Raw genomic sequence first — 19,437 nt, forward strand, 5'->3', positions numbered from 1 at the left:
TATTGGCTGAATTTGGAGCAGAGCAAAGTGATATAAAGGTTGTTTAATTCATTTTAAAAATATGTTTGTTGTTCCCATATTGACTGGTAAATATGCGAGCCCTATTTAAAATGTCTCATAATTGTAGCTATTTAATATTGTATATTACAATGTGTCATTTCAATCTCTGAGTCTATCCAATTTATGCGTTTTTGTTGTTGTCTCATAAAAGAAAAAGCGAAAGCTTGTAATTTTACTTTCCAAACAGCAATTTCATCAAAGAGAGAAAGGGCGTGAATAAATCAGTCCCGACGCGTTTACGCAGAGAGAAGACGCGGAATCCAGGAACTCATCAGCATCTCTGCAACTTTCCTTCTTCTTTTTGTGACAAACGGAGTGGGGGAAGGGATAAAGGGGGGAGGGAGCAGAGAGAGAGAGAGAGAGAGAGAGAGAGAGAGAGAGAGAGAGAAAAGAGGAGAAAGGACGACGTCAGATGGTAGTGGGATGGCTTTATGTGAGGGAGAAGGAAAGAGAATACCGTCCTGAAGAAAGAGGACTCGGTGAATGAGCGTTTGCAAAGCTGCGCTGCAACCGGGAAACAAACCAGCGTTTCAAAAACAAAGGACAGCTTCTTCACTGGCGCCGGCCAAAATCTCCACACTTTTAACTTACCGTAAGTACAAGACAATGTAACAAGAAGGCATCATGCAGCTGTTTTAGACACTGATTTCACCCAACTTCTGTTTGCTGGATGTTTCATTGATTAAACTGTTACTCTTGGATTGATTTGCAGCTGCACACACACCCACACACACACACACAATGCAAGAAGTCTTGCTTAGGTAATATTCCTCTAAATATCTAAATGTCAGTAAAAGCTCACGTTTACATTGGCAGCTGTTGCATTTTGCATGCTTCATTGATTCTTCATACGTATACATTATGCTGAAGCAGCCACCTGAAGACAATTTGTATATTTTAACATTTTCTGAAGGGATATCTTCAGCTACAGCTGGTTATACTCTGTCCACTTTGTGTGTTCAGATACAACATCTGGTAGCAGTTGGACATCTTAGAGAAATCACCTCCATGAGAAGCCAAACTACTTATTTTCCATCTCTATTTTGTGTTTTTATTTCTTAATCTGTCTTTCACACATGTCCACACAGCAGCCCTTCTCTTTCCACCACAGCCCCTGTGTCCTTGAAGTGCAGGGAGGAGGTCCAGTTTATGTGAGAGCCACCCATGGAGCTCTCCGCTTGATACACACTGCACTGAGAGGGGAAGTGGTACTACATCATAAACTAAACTAAACCAGGAAAACGTTCACTGTTTATTCTAGCTGAGTTCAAGGACAAGTGAAATGATGAGAAGAAGGAAGAAAAGCAGGAATTACTTCTATCTTTCAGAAAGTGTTTTTCACCAACCTACAAATTAATATTTAACCATTAAAATCATTTTTTTTAATGTTCAATAGATTCCAGGACATTGTTTATAGTGTGACTCTATGTCATGATCTATTGGGGAAACTCCGGTTTTCCTTCGGTGACTGATTTCATCCTGTGCATGTGTTTTTTTTTTTTTTTTTTTTTTACGTGAGCATAAAGTGATGAGTCCAGGAAGAAGTTCAGTGGTTTGTCAGTAGAAGCAGTTAGGTTTTTATATCTACCTTGTTGGAGGCCACTGTTTTTCACTGAATTCATTAGAGTACTAAATTAATTGATTCTCTGACATGTAAAATCACTGCACATCTCCTGATGTAAAATCAGTGAAGTGCCAGTTTACTGCAAGAAAGCTCCTATTTTTTGTATTAACGTTCGTGTTTACTTGTGATTTTCTGCCAAATTATTGCAGTGATCGTTGGCAATTGACTCTCATCTCAAATTGGGGAACATCTGTGAATGAATGAACAAGATTTTGTATCTGCTCACAAATGTATTACCCCTCTATGGTAACATAATGTTGACAAAATGTTTGTTGGTTAGTTTGTGTACGGTTTCATTGTAGAGAAATTAATGTAAACCAGCAGCTGTCTGAAACATAGAAACCAATCTAAAAAACTAATGTAATAAGTATAATAAACTAGCTAACATGCAAAAAACACTCCTAAGGTTCTTTAAATACCAGTGTAAAGGGGACAGATGGTTTAAGAAAAAGAAGTTTATTTGTGCATCTATCATCTTTTTAGAAATTAAACAAGACAGCTGAAGAAGTGAGGAGGGAGTAGAGGGAGGCCATGTCATTCCTATCTTTGTGTAAGTGAAATGTGTGGGTCACTGAGGGGCTTTGTGCGTCAGAAAACTGTGGGGCCACTACAGAGTCTGCGTGGGGAGTGAGGGGCCGGAGTGTTGCACAGATTGAATAGGTTAGGGGCCACAGTGGCCTGTCTTCAAGAATGAGGGAGTGCATTCTGGGCCAACGGTGGCATGTCTTTGAGCGCTAAGGAGTGAGTGAGGGGGCCGTTGTCGGCAGGTCTTTGTGCAGCCTTTGTTGAGTTGAGTTGCTCCAGATGAAGAGGGCCGATTTTTATTCAGGCTTTTTGGCTCATGCGCGCACACACACACACACACACACACACACACACACACACAAGCAAGCTTGGCTGATACTTTTCTCTGGGGAAGTCATGCGTTTTGATGCAATTATTCCCTGGACGAGTGAGCACTGGCTGGCACCTTTCACAGTTTATGGGTGTGTATTTGTTTTTGTGTTTGTGCATCAGTAAAGTGGGCTGTATTGTTTCTGCACACTGTTGGAGGGCTCCTCACTGTTGACTTGTTGTTTACATTTTTGGGGCCTCTTATTGTCATCGAAACCTCAGGCCCCCCTGGTTGTATTTGAAAGCTAGAACTGCTGGTGTTTCTTCACTCATCATATACAGTCGGGGAATAACATTTAATGGCTTTTTACAGCTTGAATTGTTTTATAGTGTTTAATCTGGGTCTGTTGAATAAATCTAAACTAACTCTGTAGCACTAAACATGCACTTGATGGACGCCATCACTCACTGGCTGAAGTTATGAGACACAAGTTATGCTAAATGCCTATCCATGGGAAACATTTTCTCCTTCTCTTTCATTCGCTGGTCTACAAAAGCCGTGGCTCACATGGTTATAGTTAGCAAGAAAGAGTTCTTGAGGAAAGCAGCTTGGGTTATTTCATAATATCTGGGAGGACTGAGGAAGTTTCATGGAAACCAAAGAAACTGAACTGATCTTTGTGCATGTTCTCTTTGGTTCTTTGTATGTTTTACATGACTCACTCTTTTGCTATCTGCGCTCTGTCTGGAGCATGAAGCATGCTGTGAAAGCAGGTGGATGTTCCCTAAGGCTACAGGTTTAGGTGTGACAGTCAAAGTGAGCCATAATGTACAACTCATTAGTGTTGTGTGTTAGTTCTGTCATGTCTCTTTTTGTTTGAAAAGGCTTTGTTCTCTCTCCACCTCTGATGGTAGAAGTGGTTTGGGTTTCACAAGTTCCCAAAATTGCTGTTCAGTAGATACAAACTGGCTGTGATGAAAATTTACGAGTCAACACTGCAGGGCATGGGTGTCTCTATTTCGGCTAATGTTTCGACTTGCCTGCAGTACTTGCGTCATTTCTGCCGTGCCACAGCAGATCTTGTTGAAGAACTGAGCATGAAGCCTTTCCTCGCAAATCAATCGTAAATTGATTGAGAAATGAAGAGTTGATGCTGTGATGCTTTCTCAGTGTGTGGGTGGTGTACGTTCAGTATTGGAGCTATTGCTTCATTCTCTGCAACTTCACCTAGAGCTCAGCTGCTTGCATACTTTCATTAAAGAGGGATATGTTTGGTCCTGCCCAACTCTGACTGGTATCATACTTGTTTCATATCTCTTTGGTTTTTTATTTTCCTGACTCATGCAGGGAAAATTAGATCCTCATCAGTGGCCTGTGATTTTCTTACTGTCCACATCTTGTTTGAGTAGCTGTGATGGTGAAACAGCCTCTTTATGTGGTTTTGGTTTGAGGGCCTTCCTCCTGGCTGGTCCAGATGCATGACCAGACCAAGTGCAGCAGCTTAGGGAACAGATTGCCTTGGTTTGAGGTTTTTTGGTTCAGAAAAATTAGCTAATGGAGACCTCCCAGTCTATATCAACTAGGGGGTCATCTGATCTGGGTGGGTGATCCACCAACTGAAACACTCTCTTCTAAACAGGGACCAGCTCATGCCCATTATAGAGAAACAAAAGCATTGCCATTCTCTGTCGGTTTTAAATTAATGTCCATGAATGGAATTGTTTCGTACAAATTCTGTATCTAACCTCCCCTTTATGGACCAATCTGGGTCAACTGTGCTTCAGATCGCTCAACCACCCTCCTTCAGTCCTCATTTCACTCTCACCCTCTACAGCCAGCACTCATTACCTCAGCACCTTGGCATGCTACCAGAGGCTTTGCTGATAACTCAGACAATTACTCTAGATGTACTACTCAGCGACCTCCACCAACGGCCAACTGACTGACCCAAATATACCTCGTATCCAGTGCTTTGACTATAGTTTTGAAAGGGTTCAGCTCGAACTGATGTTACACTTCATTAGTAGAATTTTTTTATTGAGCATACATGCAGCTCGGCCAACAAGTTTTCACAGCCAAACTTGTAGTCCACATGGCTGGCTGTTGGCCAGTGGTTTGTATTTTTTGTAAATTCCATTAAACAAAGTTTGTCTCATAGCAGCATGGAGACTGTTCATGTTGGCTCGCTAAATGAAGGATTGGAAAACTGTGTGTAAGTTGGCTTCAGGCCGTCACTACATGTGCATAATTCTGCGAGGCTTGGTTTGAGTCAGGACAGGAGAGCATTGTGGGAAGGAGCAGGTTCAGATCAGATGCAGATGCAGTGTATCGACTGTATCATCAGTCAAACTCAGCATCATGCAGGACTCATGAAAGAAGCATAAGACTCCATGATCTGTCAGTGTTGGTGATGATACATATCTATGACAGTGACTCCACAGTCGCATGGAGAGCTGCAGTAACAAAGATCTGACAGATTCGAGATACGCATCTATCAAAAACAACTGGGAGGCAGAGACCTCTCACCCACAGCGCCTGGATCGCTGGGTTATGAATAAGTCATAATTCAGAGTGTCTCATGTGCCGTGAAGTGTAAAATACTCCTCCCTCAGCACTCGCGAAAAACACATAGAAAATCTTGACCTTGCCAAGGAAGTGCTGCTCAAGCACTTTCCCAGAAGTCTATTCAACAACCAGCAAACAAGCGGAAAGTATTCATCAGTTTCAGGATGTAGTGACCTATCTGCGCTTCAGTGTGCACACGCAACCACACACACACCACACACATGCTAATCACCACATGTGCAGAGTAGTATCTAAAACAAAAAATTTCTGTCTTTTGCTCAAGACATGATTGTTTAAATTAGCAGCCAATATGCACAATAAGTCTCTGCTAGAAATACATCTGTAAGCTCTTTCACTTCTAATCATAAATGTTAATAGCATCATCAAAAAGGGGTGAAGAAGCCCTACTGCACACTTCCTCAAATACTCTACTCTTTACCCTACTAGGAAAAAAAAAAAACCTTTTGAGTTTTCATCTCTCTCTGAGTGTAGTCCTTAGTGAGACTACAGAAAGCCAAGATGAGGTATGAGTGAAGAGATTTCCTGTAAGAACTTAGAGAGATCACACAAGGTGCCTGCTGGCTGCCTCAACAAGGTATGTTTGGACTCTATCCCTATAGTTTAAAACGGCAGAGCTGCTAATTTGAGGGGTTGTACTCTTAACAGGCAGTACCGTGCGCAGCCTGGATGGACTATAATCAGCTGACTCAAACACCACAGAGAAACTAAAAACTATAGCTTGGGTTGCTGAGAAGTAGAATCACAAATACAAACATGTTTCTTCAGACATTCTTCCTTTAATACTATTTGACAGAAACCTGTGTGAGGGGTCAATGGTTTAGATTGAAAACGGATCATCTTCACAATGGTTGACTGAGCCTCACAGGCTGTTGTATAGACACTGATGCTTCCTGTTTATTTCCTGTTAGCGTCTGCCATTTCCTTTTTGGCTGATAATGAATAGTCACGTTGTTGTAGTTTCTTTATCCTGTTACTTTACTCAGCTCAGTGGTAACTGAAATGCACGCTTTCGGTTTATCTTCAAGGTTGGTAATTATGTGTAGACAGTATATTCTGGCTGAGGGTTCATGTAATCTCTAATTAAGATGCAAAATTGTAGAAGGAGAATAAAGCAAATTGTATGTGGAGACGTGCCCCTAAAAAGATGTGCAGATAGAGTGAAATTACTAGGAATGTTACAGATAGGCATCACTGTCAAAGTCAAGACAAAACCTGTGCACAAACTATAAGCACAATCTTTCATACTTCAGCAGAACAACTTGAAAACACAACTGTGAACTGCAGACACGGCCGAATCCTGCTGAACTGAATCACACCCGCATCTTAAGTGTTTCAAGTCATTCATACCTCTTCCTCAGATGTCGTCATGCTTGTGACTTCAGGTCTGCTGGTTCTTAGTCAACCCTGCATTTAGATGAGTCTTTTTTAAGCTGCATGAGATAATTCTCTTATTTTTGTGGCCTGGGAAATGTCTGAAGTGTTTTGCCTTGAACAGACTCCGATCATATCAGACAATGTATAACATCAGTCTGCGTTTCCTACTGATGTGGTGTGGTGATTTACCATCTTAAATGGTGGCTGTCGAGGAGGTTATATGTAACCTAATTCCACATTTATTCCCCTCAGGGCATCAGAGTGACTTATAACTCTTAATGAATGTTCGTGTGCTGAACTTGTCTTCACAAACAAAATGACACAGTCAGTAAGAATTAGAGCGATAACATGAAGGAACAGCCTCTCTTCCCTTTAATGGGAAAGTTATGAATCTAATACACTAAAGTAATAAAGTAAGGCCTTATTTATACTTAATCTGATACAGACGTCACCCAAAATACATAACACAAATAACTTAGTTCTCACTATCGAGTCTTGGGGGAAAAAAAGTTTGGTTTTATGTGCCCAGAATTTGAGATATCAGTGTCTGAGATTTCTGGCCCCACTCTAGTCAATGAAATTTTGTTTTAATAATTCAGCAGTTACTCTTATTACTCTGGATAATCCACAAACCACTAGGGACTATTCCTTCAGTAGAAAGTTGTTCTAAAGAATGAAAATACTTGAATGACACGTTGAACTTTTTTAAACTTTTAATAGCCTGTCTTCAGAACTCTTAAATTGTTGCCAAAATCTCTGATTTGCTCATTGGTTCAAATTTCTGAAAGGTCTGGCCGCTGTTTCCCCCCTTTGAAATAATTGAACAAACAGCTTTGTAGGTGGGAGTGGAAACTGGGACACTGTCTTCCAATTACAGCGTCATAAAGATAGCTAAATGAAAAAACAGCAACAGGAATAGACACAAAAATGGAAAGGAGTGGAAAAAATGTATACAACTGTGCAGATGAAGTTACAGACATTAAACGAGGAGTTGACAGCTCCACTGCTACCACAAAATGATGCTGGTGTGATGGGTACATCACTTGTTGCTGATTTATTTGGGCAAAACAATACAAAATAATTCCCACCTGCAAAAGAGATATCTTCTAACATGAACACAGCATTAATGGGGTGGAGGCTGAAATTTTAGAGACAGATGTCTCAAAGCCAAATAAAAACAACGCTATGTCAGACTATAGATTTCGCAGTCGAGGTGAAAAGACTGTTTAAGCTTCTCACAACTTTTTTTGGAGGATGCACAGACTCCACCAGTGAGATCCATCATCCATTCTGAATTTAAACCAGATCCCACATATTTTCCTGTGTGCATCATAACGCTGGATCATGACATCAGACGGTTTCTGAGAAAAACTCCAAGCTCCCATGAGACCACGGCTGTGTCGAGGCCAATGTGGTCACAGCAACTAAATCATAACATAGCAACAGTATCACGATCGCTTTGATTGGGACTTATACACATTCAAAAACACACTTGAGCGCTGACTCACATATACAGAGGACTTAAGAGAATTGCTCTGAAAGTATCATCTGTTACAGGTTACAAGCTATTTGTAATCAAGTTTTGATTGCTGTTGAATAAAGAACAAAGACATTTTATTTCATTTTTTTTTTTTTTGCTGCAGCTTTAAAATTACATAATAAAATGCTATAATAAAGCCAATAACCACCCCTCTTATGTATTGAATTTATTCATGCTGTAATTTAAACAATGAACTGAATGATGAAGATCCAGTTCATATCATGTGTGCGCTTGCCACAGCAGTGAGGATCTGGCATGTGTTACTGTCAGATGCGGCATGCTGTAACAGAGCTCCGCACTGATCTGTGTTGACAGCTGCTCAGTGGTGAGACACACAAGGCTCCAGTCATTTTGCAGATAAAATCAAACACACAAAGGCATCGTAGTAATCATGAATAAAATGACAATTATATAAACTATGTTATGTGTGTAAGCGTGTGATTCATTTTTAACCATTAAACAGACATTTAGTTGTTGCTCACGGTACACACAGCTGTAAGATAGGGAATCTGAAGTAGCACCCTGTGGGAAGATGGTGGATGAGTAAGGGTGTATTTGATGACAATGGTACAATTTAGAAATCCTGTGGGGCATTCAGCAAACATGAGGGAGCTTGATGATTCATAGTGGTTGGGAAATCAGTTGCATGTTCATCCTTCTTACACTGTGCCTCTTTTTTCTCTCGCCCCTGCGTCAGCTACTCCGACTTCAAATGTATACAGATTTTGTGCGTCTCTGACCCTCTTGTGTCTCTGTGTCTGTAGGTGTGTCTTAAGGACGGTACCATGGCTGAGGGAAGCTGCTTTGGTGCATTATAGCCGCTTGGGATGACCAGAGCTGGACTTTGTCTCAGAGAAGAAGCAGGTAGAGCAAAGAAGAACAAGTTGTGAGAGGAGGGAAAACATCTGCTCCGAGAGGATAAGATCAGCAGCCCATCTGGATCTGAACAGGGAACTTACTGGACCTTTCTCTTTGTAAGGAAAGGAATTTAAATTCCCCAATATCAGTGCTCTGTCACTTGGAGGAGCTTTAAAAGATTTCAAGAATTTGTATTTTATTTCTTATCTTCGGCTGTTACCATTTCTTAACGCCATGTGTCATGTTATTGTAACATGCCGCTCCATGCTCTGGACACTGCTCAGTATTGTAGTGGCCTTCGCTGAGCTCATTGCTTTCATGAGCCCTGATTGGTTGCTGGGTTACCCTCGGTCAGACGCCAGTGCGAGCGGGGCAGGAGTGGACTCTGGGGAGTACCGCCCGTCTCTTGGCCTCTACAGCCGCTGCCTTCGTATCGGAAGCCGGGGTGTAGGGGTGAGCTGCGGGCCTTATGCTGGGACATTTGGAGAAGTGGCCAGTGGCTTCTGGCAGGCTGCGATGTTGTTTCTGGCAGCAGGGACGTTGGTGCTTGGAGGAGTGGCCTGTATCTCCATCTTCAGCCTGTGCTTCCAGAGCATCCTGAAGAAGAGTTTATTCAACATTTGTGGACTGCTCCAGGCTATTGCAGGTGAGACATACTGCATATCTGTGTGTGTGTGTGCATAACTGTCAGAAAAAGTATTCCTGTGTCCAGATCTTCCACACAAGAAATCAGTTTTACTACACAGGAAACATGGGAAGAGAACATGGAAACATCTAACAAAAAACACTCTGCACACTGTACTTACTCATAAACCTTTTTTAAAAAATGTTACATCATTTTTTAAGTCTTCTTTTCTAACGTACCATCTTATGTCTAATACTTGTTTCTGTTTAAATGATGGATGGTGGACTGTGAAAACACTCAACAATGGAAATAAGTCCAGGATTTATTGTTTTATCCCTGACCGTACTATGCTGTATGACTAATGAAAGTTAAACAAAAAAACCTGCTTGGTAACATAACATAGACACGATTTCTTAAAAAATAAATTAAAAATAAAAGTCTAAAGTAAAATATTGTAAAATGTATCATATTGTAATTGGAAAAAAAGAAAGCGTTCATACTGAAATATAATAAGTATATACAGTGATGTCACTTTAAAACCTCCCCAAAAAACAAACACCAGATTTACTTCCACTTTTTGTCTTTGACATGCTTCCAATCCAACGCATGTATGTTACTGTATGTTTTATAATTATGCCTTCAGGGACGTTCATGTTTCCTAGTTGGAGGTTGCAACCAAACTTCTCTAAGTCTCTTGAATGTTTCTTTCAACAACGGCCTCCCAAAGGTGTGTTTGGCTGGGCGCGTCTGTCGAGTAGGTAATTTATCATTGTGTGACATCACTGTCGGGACAGTCAAATGGGGCCTTTCCTCTCATCACAAATAAAATTCCTGTCAGTTGAAAAATAGATGTATTCTTCACCAGAGTTGAGTCACCACGTTCCCAGCTGCTCTGTGATCTGTTTGTGCTTTCAGCCCCGATGTTTACACGTACGTGACTAAACCCCTCGTCTCATCGTGTGCTCTCCCCCCAGGCCTGTTGCTGATGGTGGGCCTCATGCTGTACCCTGCCGGTTGGGGTTCAGAGAAGGTGATCCAGTACTGCGGCACAAACGCCTTGCCCTTTAGGCCGGCAATGTGCTCACTCGGCTGGGCGTTCTACGCAGCGATAGGTGGAACACTGGCAAGTTTCCTGTGTGCTGTTCTGTCCGCACAGGCTGAGATTGCCACCTCCAGTGACAAGGTTCAGGAGGAGATTGAAGAGGGGAAGAGTCTGATCTGCCTGCTCTGAGCCGTCAGAAACCTTGGAAAACTCCAGGAATTGGAAACCTGTACATGCCAGTGGAGGGAGAACAGACATTGCCAACTCTGATTGATTTTCTTCATGATAGCGTGCTTAAAACCAGCTAATTGTTGAATAGATAGCAGCCTTGGTAACAGTTTTTTAAGTTGTTATGCATGGTGTTCTCTTCTGAAAGTTGCTGAAGCTGACCTGATGATACCAAGATGGGATAAGGAACATTACCTGTATATTTATCCAAGTATTTTTGACCAAGATACTGTTTTTTTCTTTTGTAATTCTTGCCTTACCACTGTATTGAAATAGCAGCAGATTGTTAGTGGTAGTGGATATGCCATTAGTGTTATTGTGGACAGATTAAACACTGCCAGTAAAACAGTGTGTAGGACTGTAACGTTCATTCACATGGTTCACCTGCAAACCTCAACAAACCGCTGAATACTAGCAGATGTGTCCACTAAAACACCCAACAACAGCTTGCATATGTTCTCCGTGTGTGTGTGTGTGTGTGTGTGTGTGTGTGTGTGTTACAGACATTAATTGAGGTTTCTAAATGTCCATATGCTCTGAATCTGTGGCACAGCACGACAGTAAAACTCTCCAGCTACCTTTTTAAATGTGCCACTTTAAAGGGATCTCGTCTTATTAAATGGATTGTTTGTGGGTCTATTGCAGCTTATTAACTGGCAGAGTGTGTGCAGAAGAGAACCAGAGACTTTGCCATATGGTGCGCTTACATTAGCGGGTGTTTGCTCACAGCGAGATAAAGCAGCCGCCCCATAGCCTATCATGACTTACCTTATGGCACACCATACAGACAATATCTGGCTTTGTAAAGATGTCCAAGACACAAAAAAAGTGAGTCAAATGTCAAAAAGCTTTTTTTGAATGCAAAAAAGCTTCCAGTGGGTCATCCGTGTGATTTGGACTTTTTTTTTTTTTTTTTTAAAGCTGATTAGGGCAGTCATCTTTGTCTGTATGGTACATTTAGAGTATTCCTAAAGACCACCTGATATTGTGTCTTGCACTTGGTCCTTAATTCATTTCACATTGCTACACATTTTGTTCACTTGTTTCTATTTTATTTTTTTTCCAAGAATACTACAGTAAGTTGTGGTAAATGTAACACTGTGTGATTGCTTTTATTCTTTTGTAGGTGAGATGTGCAATAATTCAGCTATAGTGTGTTTGCTGTGGGAGTGAATGGACCGAGAGGATGAGACTATGGAGTGAAATCATGATATGGGTTTTAATATGTACAAAAAAAACAAAACATTTCTAGTCTGTCTGTACTTAAATTAATATGTTGACTGTTTTTGTTACATTAACAAAAGAGTAACAACATCTGTGGCACATTTGATGATCAGTTTGATGCTGCATGTATGAGAGGTTGATGTGTGTGAGAAGCGATACTGTCTGTACTTTGTACTCAAATAAAACAGGCCCGCTTTAGTAAATCTATCTGTGGCAAGTTTGTAAAGCTTATTTTACTCTTATACTGTCTAGGTTTCTACTTTTATATTCTGCGCCTGTTAAACCCAAACTTCCTGAGGAAACACTGACACCTAGTGATGGAAAGTAGACAAATAACTCTTTGGTTAAACTCTTTTGTAACAGCAAGTGTGACATGGTGTTGTGAGGAGACTTTGCTTCATTTTAAAGAGTCACATGCTGAAAAATATGAGAACCACTGGCTTAAAGCGCTGATCCTAAGCTAATGCTTGGTTAGATTTCAACAAAAAAACTTGATTCAGTCATATTTTTGACAATAATTTACACATAAGAAGCAGGTAAACGTTATGTAACGACATAATGGTTTTCTGAAAATCCACAAATGTTTCTTTCAAATTTTATTTCATGTTAATACCATAAATATACAAAACTCAAACTATTTCACATGCAACAAAGGCCAGACAAGAGTGCATTACGTTTTCTTTTTACATGTGATTGATAATGGGGATCAAATTTTCAACTTTACAAAATATACAAGTGTCCCTTTTTGAATGAGTTTCTTCTCTGATTCAGTGAAATAACATGGCCACAGGTCAAAAACACACTTCTGTGTCAGCAAACTACAATCACGTTGTTCTTTTCTGCAGACCAGCTCACCAAATACATCAAGAAATTACCCACTGTGGCATGGCATTCATACAACAACTGTTTAAAACTATAAATGCGTGGGAATCATGTGGGTGTTTGTAGCAAAGAAAAGTTGAAAAGTAAAACATGGCAAGGGAACACATTACAAACCAAGATTTAAAAACAAATCTATATGGACATTTGGTAGATTTCTCACAGCTTTTCAGGACATAGAATAACACTTGAGGGAGATTCATTTTTTATTTTACCTTTCATACTGATCATCCACGCGTCCTCATCCGCACAAGCACAACTCTTGCAGGGTCAAGTTGCAAAGTCATTAAAACACTTTTAAATCTAGCTGATGCTATGATCATGTCATTACAAAACCACAAAAGCATAAAACATAATGTAAAATCAAACCAAACAAAGTTGAAAAGCAAACTTAAATTACACCATAAATAAAAACATGTTTGTCTTTTGCACTAAGCTCAACGCGAAACAAGAAATGTGCATTGACATTTCAAACAAAAAGATTTCCAAACAAAAACAATACTGCCAAGATTTAGGCTGTTCATTTCACACTATTGACCTTCAACTTCTCACAGGAGTATTTTGTCCACCATGATTTCCAGTCCATACATTTGCAATAAAGCAGTAGCAGTCATCAGTAATCTATCATGCACATCTTCAGACACTCACCACCACTATGAGAGGACACAAATGTAACCCACGTCCATCCATATTTCACTCCAGTGACAGTAGATACATGTATAATGTACATGTACAACTTACTGCTGAATAACACTGTTATAAATTAATGTATCTTATTGATATCACTGACAAGTTCAGTACTCTGTTACCTTAATGTTCATTTTGGCTATAAAACGTGTGATGCCAGTAATCCAATACTGACAGAGGAAGAACCATCAAACTGACTTTTTTTTGTCTGTAAAAATGCAAACGGACTGTTAGTCTATGCAGTGTACATACACACAGTACCATTGTTTTTACTTTAAATGGTATGTGACCTTTTCAACAGGAAACATGACAGCAGGAAACTAAAAACAAGCAGCTCTCAGATTCATAGCAGCGTTAGTTTTTAACGAAGTGTGAGGGGCTACAAAAACAACAGAGGGAGAGCCGCGTAGTCTATTAATGTCACACAAACATAAGTGAAAATGTGAATAATTCTGACGTCTTTTGTCTCCCTTTAGTGCACCAGGCCGTGAAAGCGTTTGACTGAACCTCTTTTAGGTTAGTGGTGAGAACTGGTGACCTTGGGAACAGATCCAAACATCATCAACCAGTCAAACAGCCACTAGGACATGCAGTAACTTTTAACAGCTCACTTCTCACAGAAACCAAGGAGGAAAATAGGTAGGCAGACATTCCCCCTCAATAAAACAGCTACCACCTGTAGCCAGAGAAATGGCTGGCAGTGGACAGAATGCCGAATTAACAGCTACCTTGAGTGTGCTGAACATGCATGTTGTTATCATGCTGTCAGATCTTAGTAAGCCACAGAGATGCTGACCCAGCCCCACATTGCAAATCAAAGTAGCACACAAAGTGGGAATAATCATTCTACTGACAGGTGTCACTGAAGCACTGCTGGGTGCTGCAGGCATGTCCTTAAATAAGAACATACCGACATATTTCAGTTTATATGGATTACCGGGATGGTATTTGTCAAGAGTCTCAGAATAGAAGCACAGATATAGGACGAGGTGCAATTTACCTTTCAGATCTCAATGACCAAGCACTGGATTATAAAAAAAAAAAAAGTCGAGAACACACTCACACACAGGCCCAGCCATTCAAACATACACTGTACTTTCAGTATGTGACCAAGAAAAACAGAACTATGTGCAAAAACAGATCAGATTATCACTTCTCATGACTCTATACTGTATTAACCAGGCAGGAAGCTGTTTGTAGTTCATCACCACCATGACAAAAATAAGGTATGCTAGAACTGCCACCTCTGACTGACCTAGGAACACCTCAAGGTGACAGAAGAACAGGGAAAGCAAAGGAGTGAGATGAAATCCCACACACTCGGAGCAGACCTTGAGTCACTTAGTGGATGTTTCAAGGGATGTGAGCAGACAGTCATCTGACTGGAAAGCAGAAAGGAAGGATGTAGGAAAGTTTTTACTTGATTTTAAGTGGAGGCGGACAACTCTGGTCACTTTGTCTGACTAATTTCTCTTTTATTTCACTGACTCTGCACTTTTTTGTGTGCAGGGCAATCTTGCAAAAGCATAACAACAGAATCAATTTGATTTGAGAGCCTGCAGGGCCACAGCTGTGCACCTCCAACTTTTTAGTGTGTATGTGTATGTGTGTGCGTGTATGCTTGTATGTGCGAGCATGTGTTTGTCTGTGTCAGTTTATGGCTGAGGTTTGAAGGCCCCACGAGCAGCATTGGACGCAGCATTAGCTGCAGCGTTGGCGGCTGCAGTCTGAACGGTCTTGTTGGACATAACCCCGGTCGCAAACTCCTGCTGAGCCTTCTCAAAACTAGCACCGGTGGTACGATAGAGAGCGTGCACCTGGAAAGAGCAGAGAAGAAACTTAGCTGGAGTCAAGTCAAATGATTTTCATCTACCGCAAAGGTTTTAGCACAGTACTGATTGATTCAGTTCTCATTAAACTGATTAGATTCTATTAAACAGAGCAACCAGAGCTGACATTTTGGTTGTTACCTTTTTAAACATAATGAGCGAGCCCACGGACAGTGCAGTGAATAGAGCTGCAATCAGTAACATGATGATGCCCACTGGGATACTGGTGTTCAGACCAGTTAAAGCTGCAATCCAACCACTGGCAAAAAAAAACAATGACAACATGAGTGAACTTCGTTACACACCCCTCGTTGAGGTACAGAATCAGTAAAAGCACAAAATACTGACCATGTTCCCCAGCCAGTGATGCCAATAGTTTGTAGGACGTGAACTCCGAACTGACAGATATAGACGAAGAAGAAGACAAAGAAGCGGAACGAGCTGTCGCTCCTGTAGTGGAGACAGAGAACGAGGCAGTGAGAGATCAATGTGGTATTTTCAAATTCCCTTGACCACTTCTTTTTACTCCTGTCATACTTGGAGCAATTACTGCCTTTGCTTTATCCGCATTGCTTTAGCGACATGTCATTTTCCATGTATCCGCTTACCTGAAAGCTCCGTAAAGCGGTCTGTACCAGCAGACGAAAGAACAGGGGGTAAACAGCAGAAACCATAGCATGGCCAGGCCAAAATCTACACCACGAGATGGATCCACACAGAACCATGCCAGGCAGCCGAACATGTTCACAAAGAGCGTGCCCGCGTGAACTGGTAGAACAACAACAAAATGAAGACCTTTAGTGTCATGTGAGTAAATCATTTATTCTTTTCTTATGTCACTGGTTCACTGCAGGCAATGCTACCTCGATTTGGGATATCTCAGATCCACTTACACATCCAAAGGTTGTACATGATCTTGACGGTCTTTTGGAACTCTACAGGAATGTCCACTGCAATATCATGGTAGAAACACGGGCCAACAGGGAACTTCTCTGGCAGCGGAGGCCAGTTGTTCTTACGCCCTGTGTGGACAAAGGCAACAAGTGTGTGGATGATTAGCCATGTGCGGTATCAGAGTTTGCAGCCTTAGTTAGTTTAGTCACAGTGCAAAGATACTTTCCCACTATATCACATTTCTATGAGGCGGTGGTGGAAATGCCTATACTTTGGTGTGGTCTGAGGGAGGTCCCTGTACACTTAGGTGTGTCTTATGACCATTCAGACCCTGAGGTTAATGACGTAATTAAGTGAATAGTGTGAGTGAGTGACGGATGGACTGACTCACCTCCCGCGGCTCCGTGGGACTGTAACTCTCTCTCCCGGCGATCGAGCTCTGCTGCTTTCTTCTCCAACTCTTCCTGTCTTCTCAACAACTCAGCCTGAGCACGTGCTTGGTCCTAACACAGACACAGAAATGCTCTTAAGATGAACTACCCAACATCTGACAGGGGTTATAATATCCAGTCAGGTTAAGTAATGAAGATATTTTCCACTCAGGTAAGCTTAGGTGTGTTAGTTTGAGAAGGGGAAAAAGGAGTTAGGATTGGAAAAGCAATCAGCTACTGTTGTTCACTCACTTGTCTTCTTTAGTTAGTATTAAACCAGCACTAAAATTGTACTGCGAGAGGAAAGTTACAAGTGGGGAAAGGGAATTAAATGAATTCACACAATTCAAGACGGTGACATGAAGGGCTACGAAAAACATCAGATGAAAGACAGTACCTCATTACGCCGCTGCTGGGCCATCAGATAACAGATGAATATATGAAGAAGATATATGAGGAAAGAGAAAATGTGAACCAAAAGCCAAGAGACAGAGAGCGCCTTTATAATGTTACAACATGAACAAACATGTGGAGACTCTGTGTCTTCTATCGGACAAGGGTGAAGACTGCAACAGACTTCCAACCAAGTGGAAAGAAAACTATAAAATATTCAGTATGCTGTAAAACTTCAATTCAAAGCCGAGCCCCGGTTGAACACAGAGTCTGTTTTAGTGGGCTACGTGTTGTGACAAGTGACACGGTGCCTTGCTCAAGAGCACCACAGCCATGGCAAGGAGGTGGACTGCCACCTCACCAGCTGTCAGTTCACCTTCCAATCTTGGAGCAGCGAGAGCGGGAATCGAACCAATTAAGGCTTGTCTGTCCTAAATATAGTCCGGCTGAGTTTAGTGACTGAGGCAAATAAACACCCGGGCTGTTATTTGAAGTTTTACAGCATATAAATGTGTCTGTGTGTTGTACCTGAGTCTGTTGCTGTGAGTATGCCGGCGGCTCTTCTGTAGGCTTCATGATGGCAGGTTGTGTGTTCTGGGAAGGGGCAGGAGTAGATTTGGGGGCATTTCCAGGGGCCGCCTATAAACCAGTAGAGACCTGCTATGTTAATATTTGTGCAATCAAAAACACTATGAATCAAAACTGTAATTAGGCCACAATCATATTTTGGCAGTTAAATCCTCTGTGAATAACAGGAGGAAGAAAAGAGAGAGAGAGAGAGAGAGAGAGAGAGAGAGAGGGTAGTGGATAAAATGAGGTCACTGCCTCAGAAGCGCACAAACCCATGCATGCACACAATTTTGATGCTAGGTATGCTGACCGTTCTGGCGTCTGTGAAGGGGTTATACTCCTCCAGACCACCAGGAGGGGCAGACTGGGTCACCTGCGTCACTGAAGGATCCTATGAGACAGAGAGGTCCATGAAAAGTTACAGGGGTTAAACACTACAAGCACAAAATCACCACCTGTTCACTACGGGTCTATTCATTCCCATGTTCTGGACGGTTATCACTGATGCGTTGACGACAGGTAGGGTGGAAACAGGTAGCGGGATGTGCATGCAACACAACGGAAATGTCATGGTCTAGGACGGCCACTAATTACATGCTTGTGTGACAGGACAGGTCAATGCTGCACCTGTACCGTGAAGGGCCAGCAGCAGTTTGCAGGTGTTCACCCCGGTGACTCCACCCACCGAGCACACCTTCCAGGTGGGAGGGGCTCAGCAGATAAATCACCTGGGTGTTAAGTTGGGGTGAACTCCTTCAGACTGCTGGCAGCCTCTGGTCTTTGGTAAAAGGTAGGATAGTTTACACAAGAGAATAAACAGCATGTAGCAAACTAACATCAGTTTTTTTTTGGACATGTTACCAGAGGAATCTGTCTGAAAGACGAGCAGCCTGCTGTGGATTAAATCAACACAAACTTAAGTTTATGTCGGAGCATCGGTATCGCAATATAATATTTCAAATACGACTTGAATCCCAGCAAAACTTGGAAATAATTGCAGGCACATAATGTACCCAGCTGATCCCAGGCCAGCAGGTGTTTGCAGCAAATGTTTACTGGCGGTGGGTGAAGCTAGCCGGCTAACATCATGTGTCCTGGTGTGCACACAGCGTTGAAAACACCACAAACAACGGCGAGCAAATACAATGTCTGACAGCTTGTTAGACACAGTGAGCAGACATGTAACGCGTGTGCGGTGAGATAAATAACGTGAACGGCGGTTAGCATGCTCTGCTACCTAGCCGTGTGCCGAGGAAACCCGCTAGCTCGCTGTCTAACGCGGTTAGCACGGATGCTAAAGTCAGCCTCGGCCTAGGTTAGCCTGGCGAGCTAAGTGAGCTACCTGGAAGGGATTGCTGAAGTCCGGATCTGCAAACGGGTTGCTGTCAAAATCGGACATTGTTCAGCCTTTCTGATCACGGTTTCCTGTGTGTAAGCGCTCCCCGCTTCTCCAGGGAAGGTTCAGCCTCTCTCTCTCTCTCTCTCTCTGCAGCCTGCAGTCTTCTCCGCCTCTTTCTGATGGAGACCCCCCCTCGCTTAGCAAAGTTAGCTGGTAGCACACAACAAAAAATGGCAGCAGAGAGGATGCGTGATGAGCAGCAGCCTCCTACGTCACTGTCTTCAGCACCGCGGACAGCATGACGTCTGCACAGGTACATTGAACACACCGGTGCAGTGCACTGTGTGTTTGTGTCTAACATGACTGGAATAAAACAATTTGTCTTCATGGTGCGAAAAAAAAATCACATTGGGTCCCAC

General features: G+C 42.0%; 2 protein-coding genes across 4 annotated transcripts; one reads left to right on the forward strand and one right to left on the reverse strand.

The window, feature by feature from the left end:
- Window positions 1-327: 327 nt before the first annotated feature.
- On the forward strand, window positions 328-12,213 carry LOC104930137 (LHFPL tetraspan subfamily member 2a protein). Of its 2 annotated transcripts, none has more exons than XM_010744852.3 (3): window positions 328-652; window positions 8,784-9,523; window positions 10,477-12,213. In XM_010744852.3, exons 2-3 carry the CDS (start codon window positions 9,112-9,114, stop codon window positions 10,731-10,733), a joined length of 669 nt encoding a protein of 222 aa, XP_010743154.1. In that variant the 5' UTR covers window positions 328-652; window positions 8,784-9,111; the 3' UTR covers window positions 10,734-12,213. The 2 variants fall into 2 exon arrangements, with proteins under 2 accessions (XP_010743154.1, XP_027133450.1); XM_027277649.1 differs by lacking the exon at window positions 328-652 and adding an exon at window positions 5,549-5,679.
- A 364-nt stretch (window positions 12,214-12,577) lies between these two features.
- LOC104930136 (secretory carrier-associated membrane protein 1) lies at window positions 12,578-19,222 on the reverse strand. 2 transcript variants are annotated; one of them, XM_027277648.1, is made up of 10 exons: window positions 19,022-19,222; window positions 17,990-18,070; window positions 17,638-17,748; window positions 17,114-17,125; window positions 16,677-16,788; window positions 16,285-16,413; window positions 16,000-16,159; window positions 15,740-15,841; window positions 15,533-15,650; window positions 12,578-15,379 (listed from the first exon to the last, which is right to left on the reverse strand). In XM_027277648.1, exons 1-10 carry the CDS (start codon window positions 19,076-19,078, stop codon window positions 15,218-15,220), a joined length of 1,044 nt encoding a protein of 347 aa, XP_027133449.1. In that variant the 5' UTR covers window positions 19,079-19,222; the 3' UTR covers window positions 12,578-15,217. The 2 variants fall into 2 exon arrangements, with proteins under 2 accessions (XP_027133449.1, XP_010743153.1); XM_010744851.3 differs by lacking the exon at window positions 17,114-17,125.
- Between the last annotated feature and the right edge of the window lie 215 nt (window positions 19,223-19,437).

Source organism: Larimichthys crocea, chromosome III, assembly GCF_000972845.2.
Source record: "Larimichthys crocea isolate SSNF chromosome III, L_crocea_2.0, whole genome shotgun sequence".
NCBI lineage: Eukaryota > Metazoa > Chordata > Actinopteri > Sciaenidae > Larimichthys > Larimichthys crocea.

What these genes read in the sequence shown, in the direction of transcription:
- LOC104930137 (XM_010744852.3), top strand. Translation starts at nt 9,112, where the DNA reads ATGTGTCATGTTATTGTAACATGCCGCTCCATGCTCTGGACACTGCTC. An exon ending in ACTGCTCCAGGCTATTGCAG is followed by an intron (nt 9,524 to 10,476) that starts GTGAGACATACT and finishes CTCTCCCCCCAG; the next exon opens with GCCTGTTGCTGATGGTGGGC.
- LOC104930136 (XM_027277648.1), bottom strand. Translation starts at nt 19,078, where the DNA reads ATGTCCGATTTTGACAGCAACCCGTTTGCAGATCCGGACTTCAGCAAT. An exon ending in CATGTACAACCTTTGGATGT is followed by an intron (nt 16,160 to 16,284) that starts GTAAGTGGATCT and finishes TTGTTCTACCAG; the next exon opens with TTCACGCGGGCACGCTCTTT. An exon ending in CCGCTTTACGGAGCTTTCAG is followed by an intron (nt 15,842 to 15,999) that starts GTAAGCGGATAC and finishes TCTCCACTACAG; the next exon opens with GAGCGACAGCTCGTTCCGCT.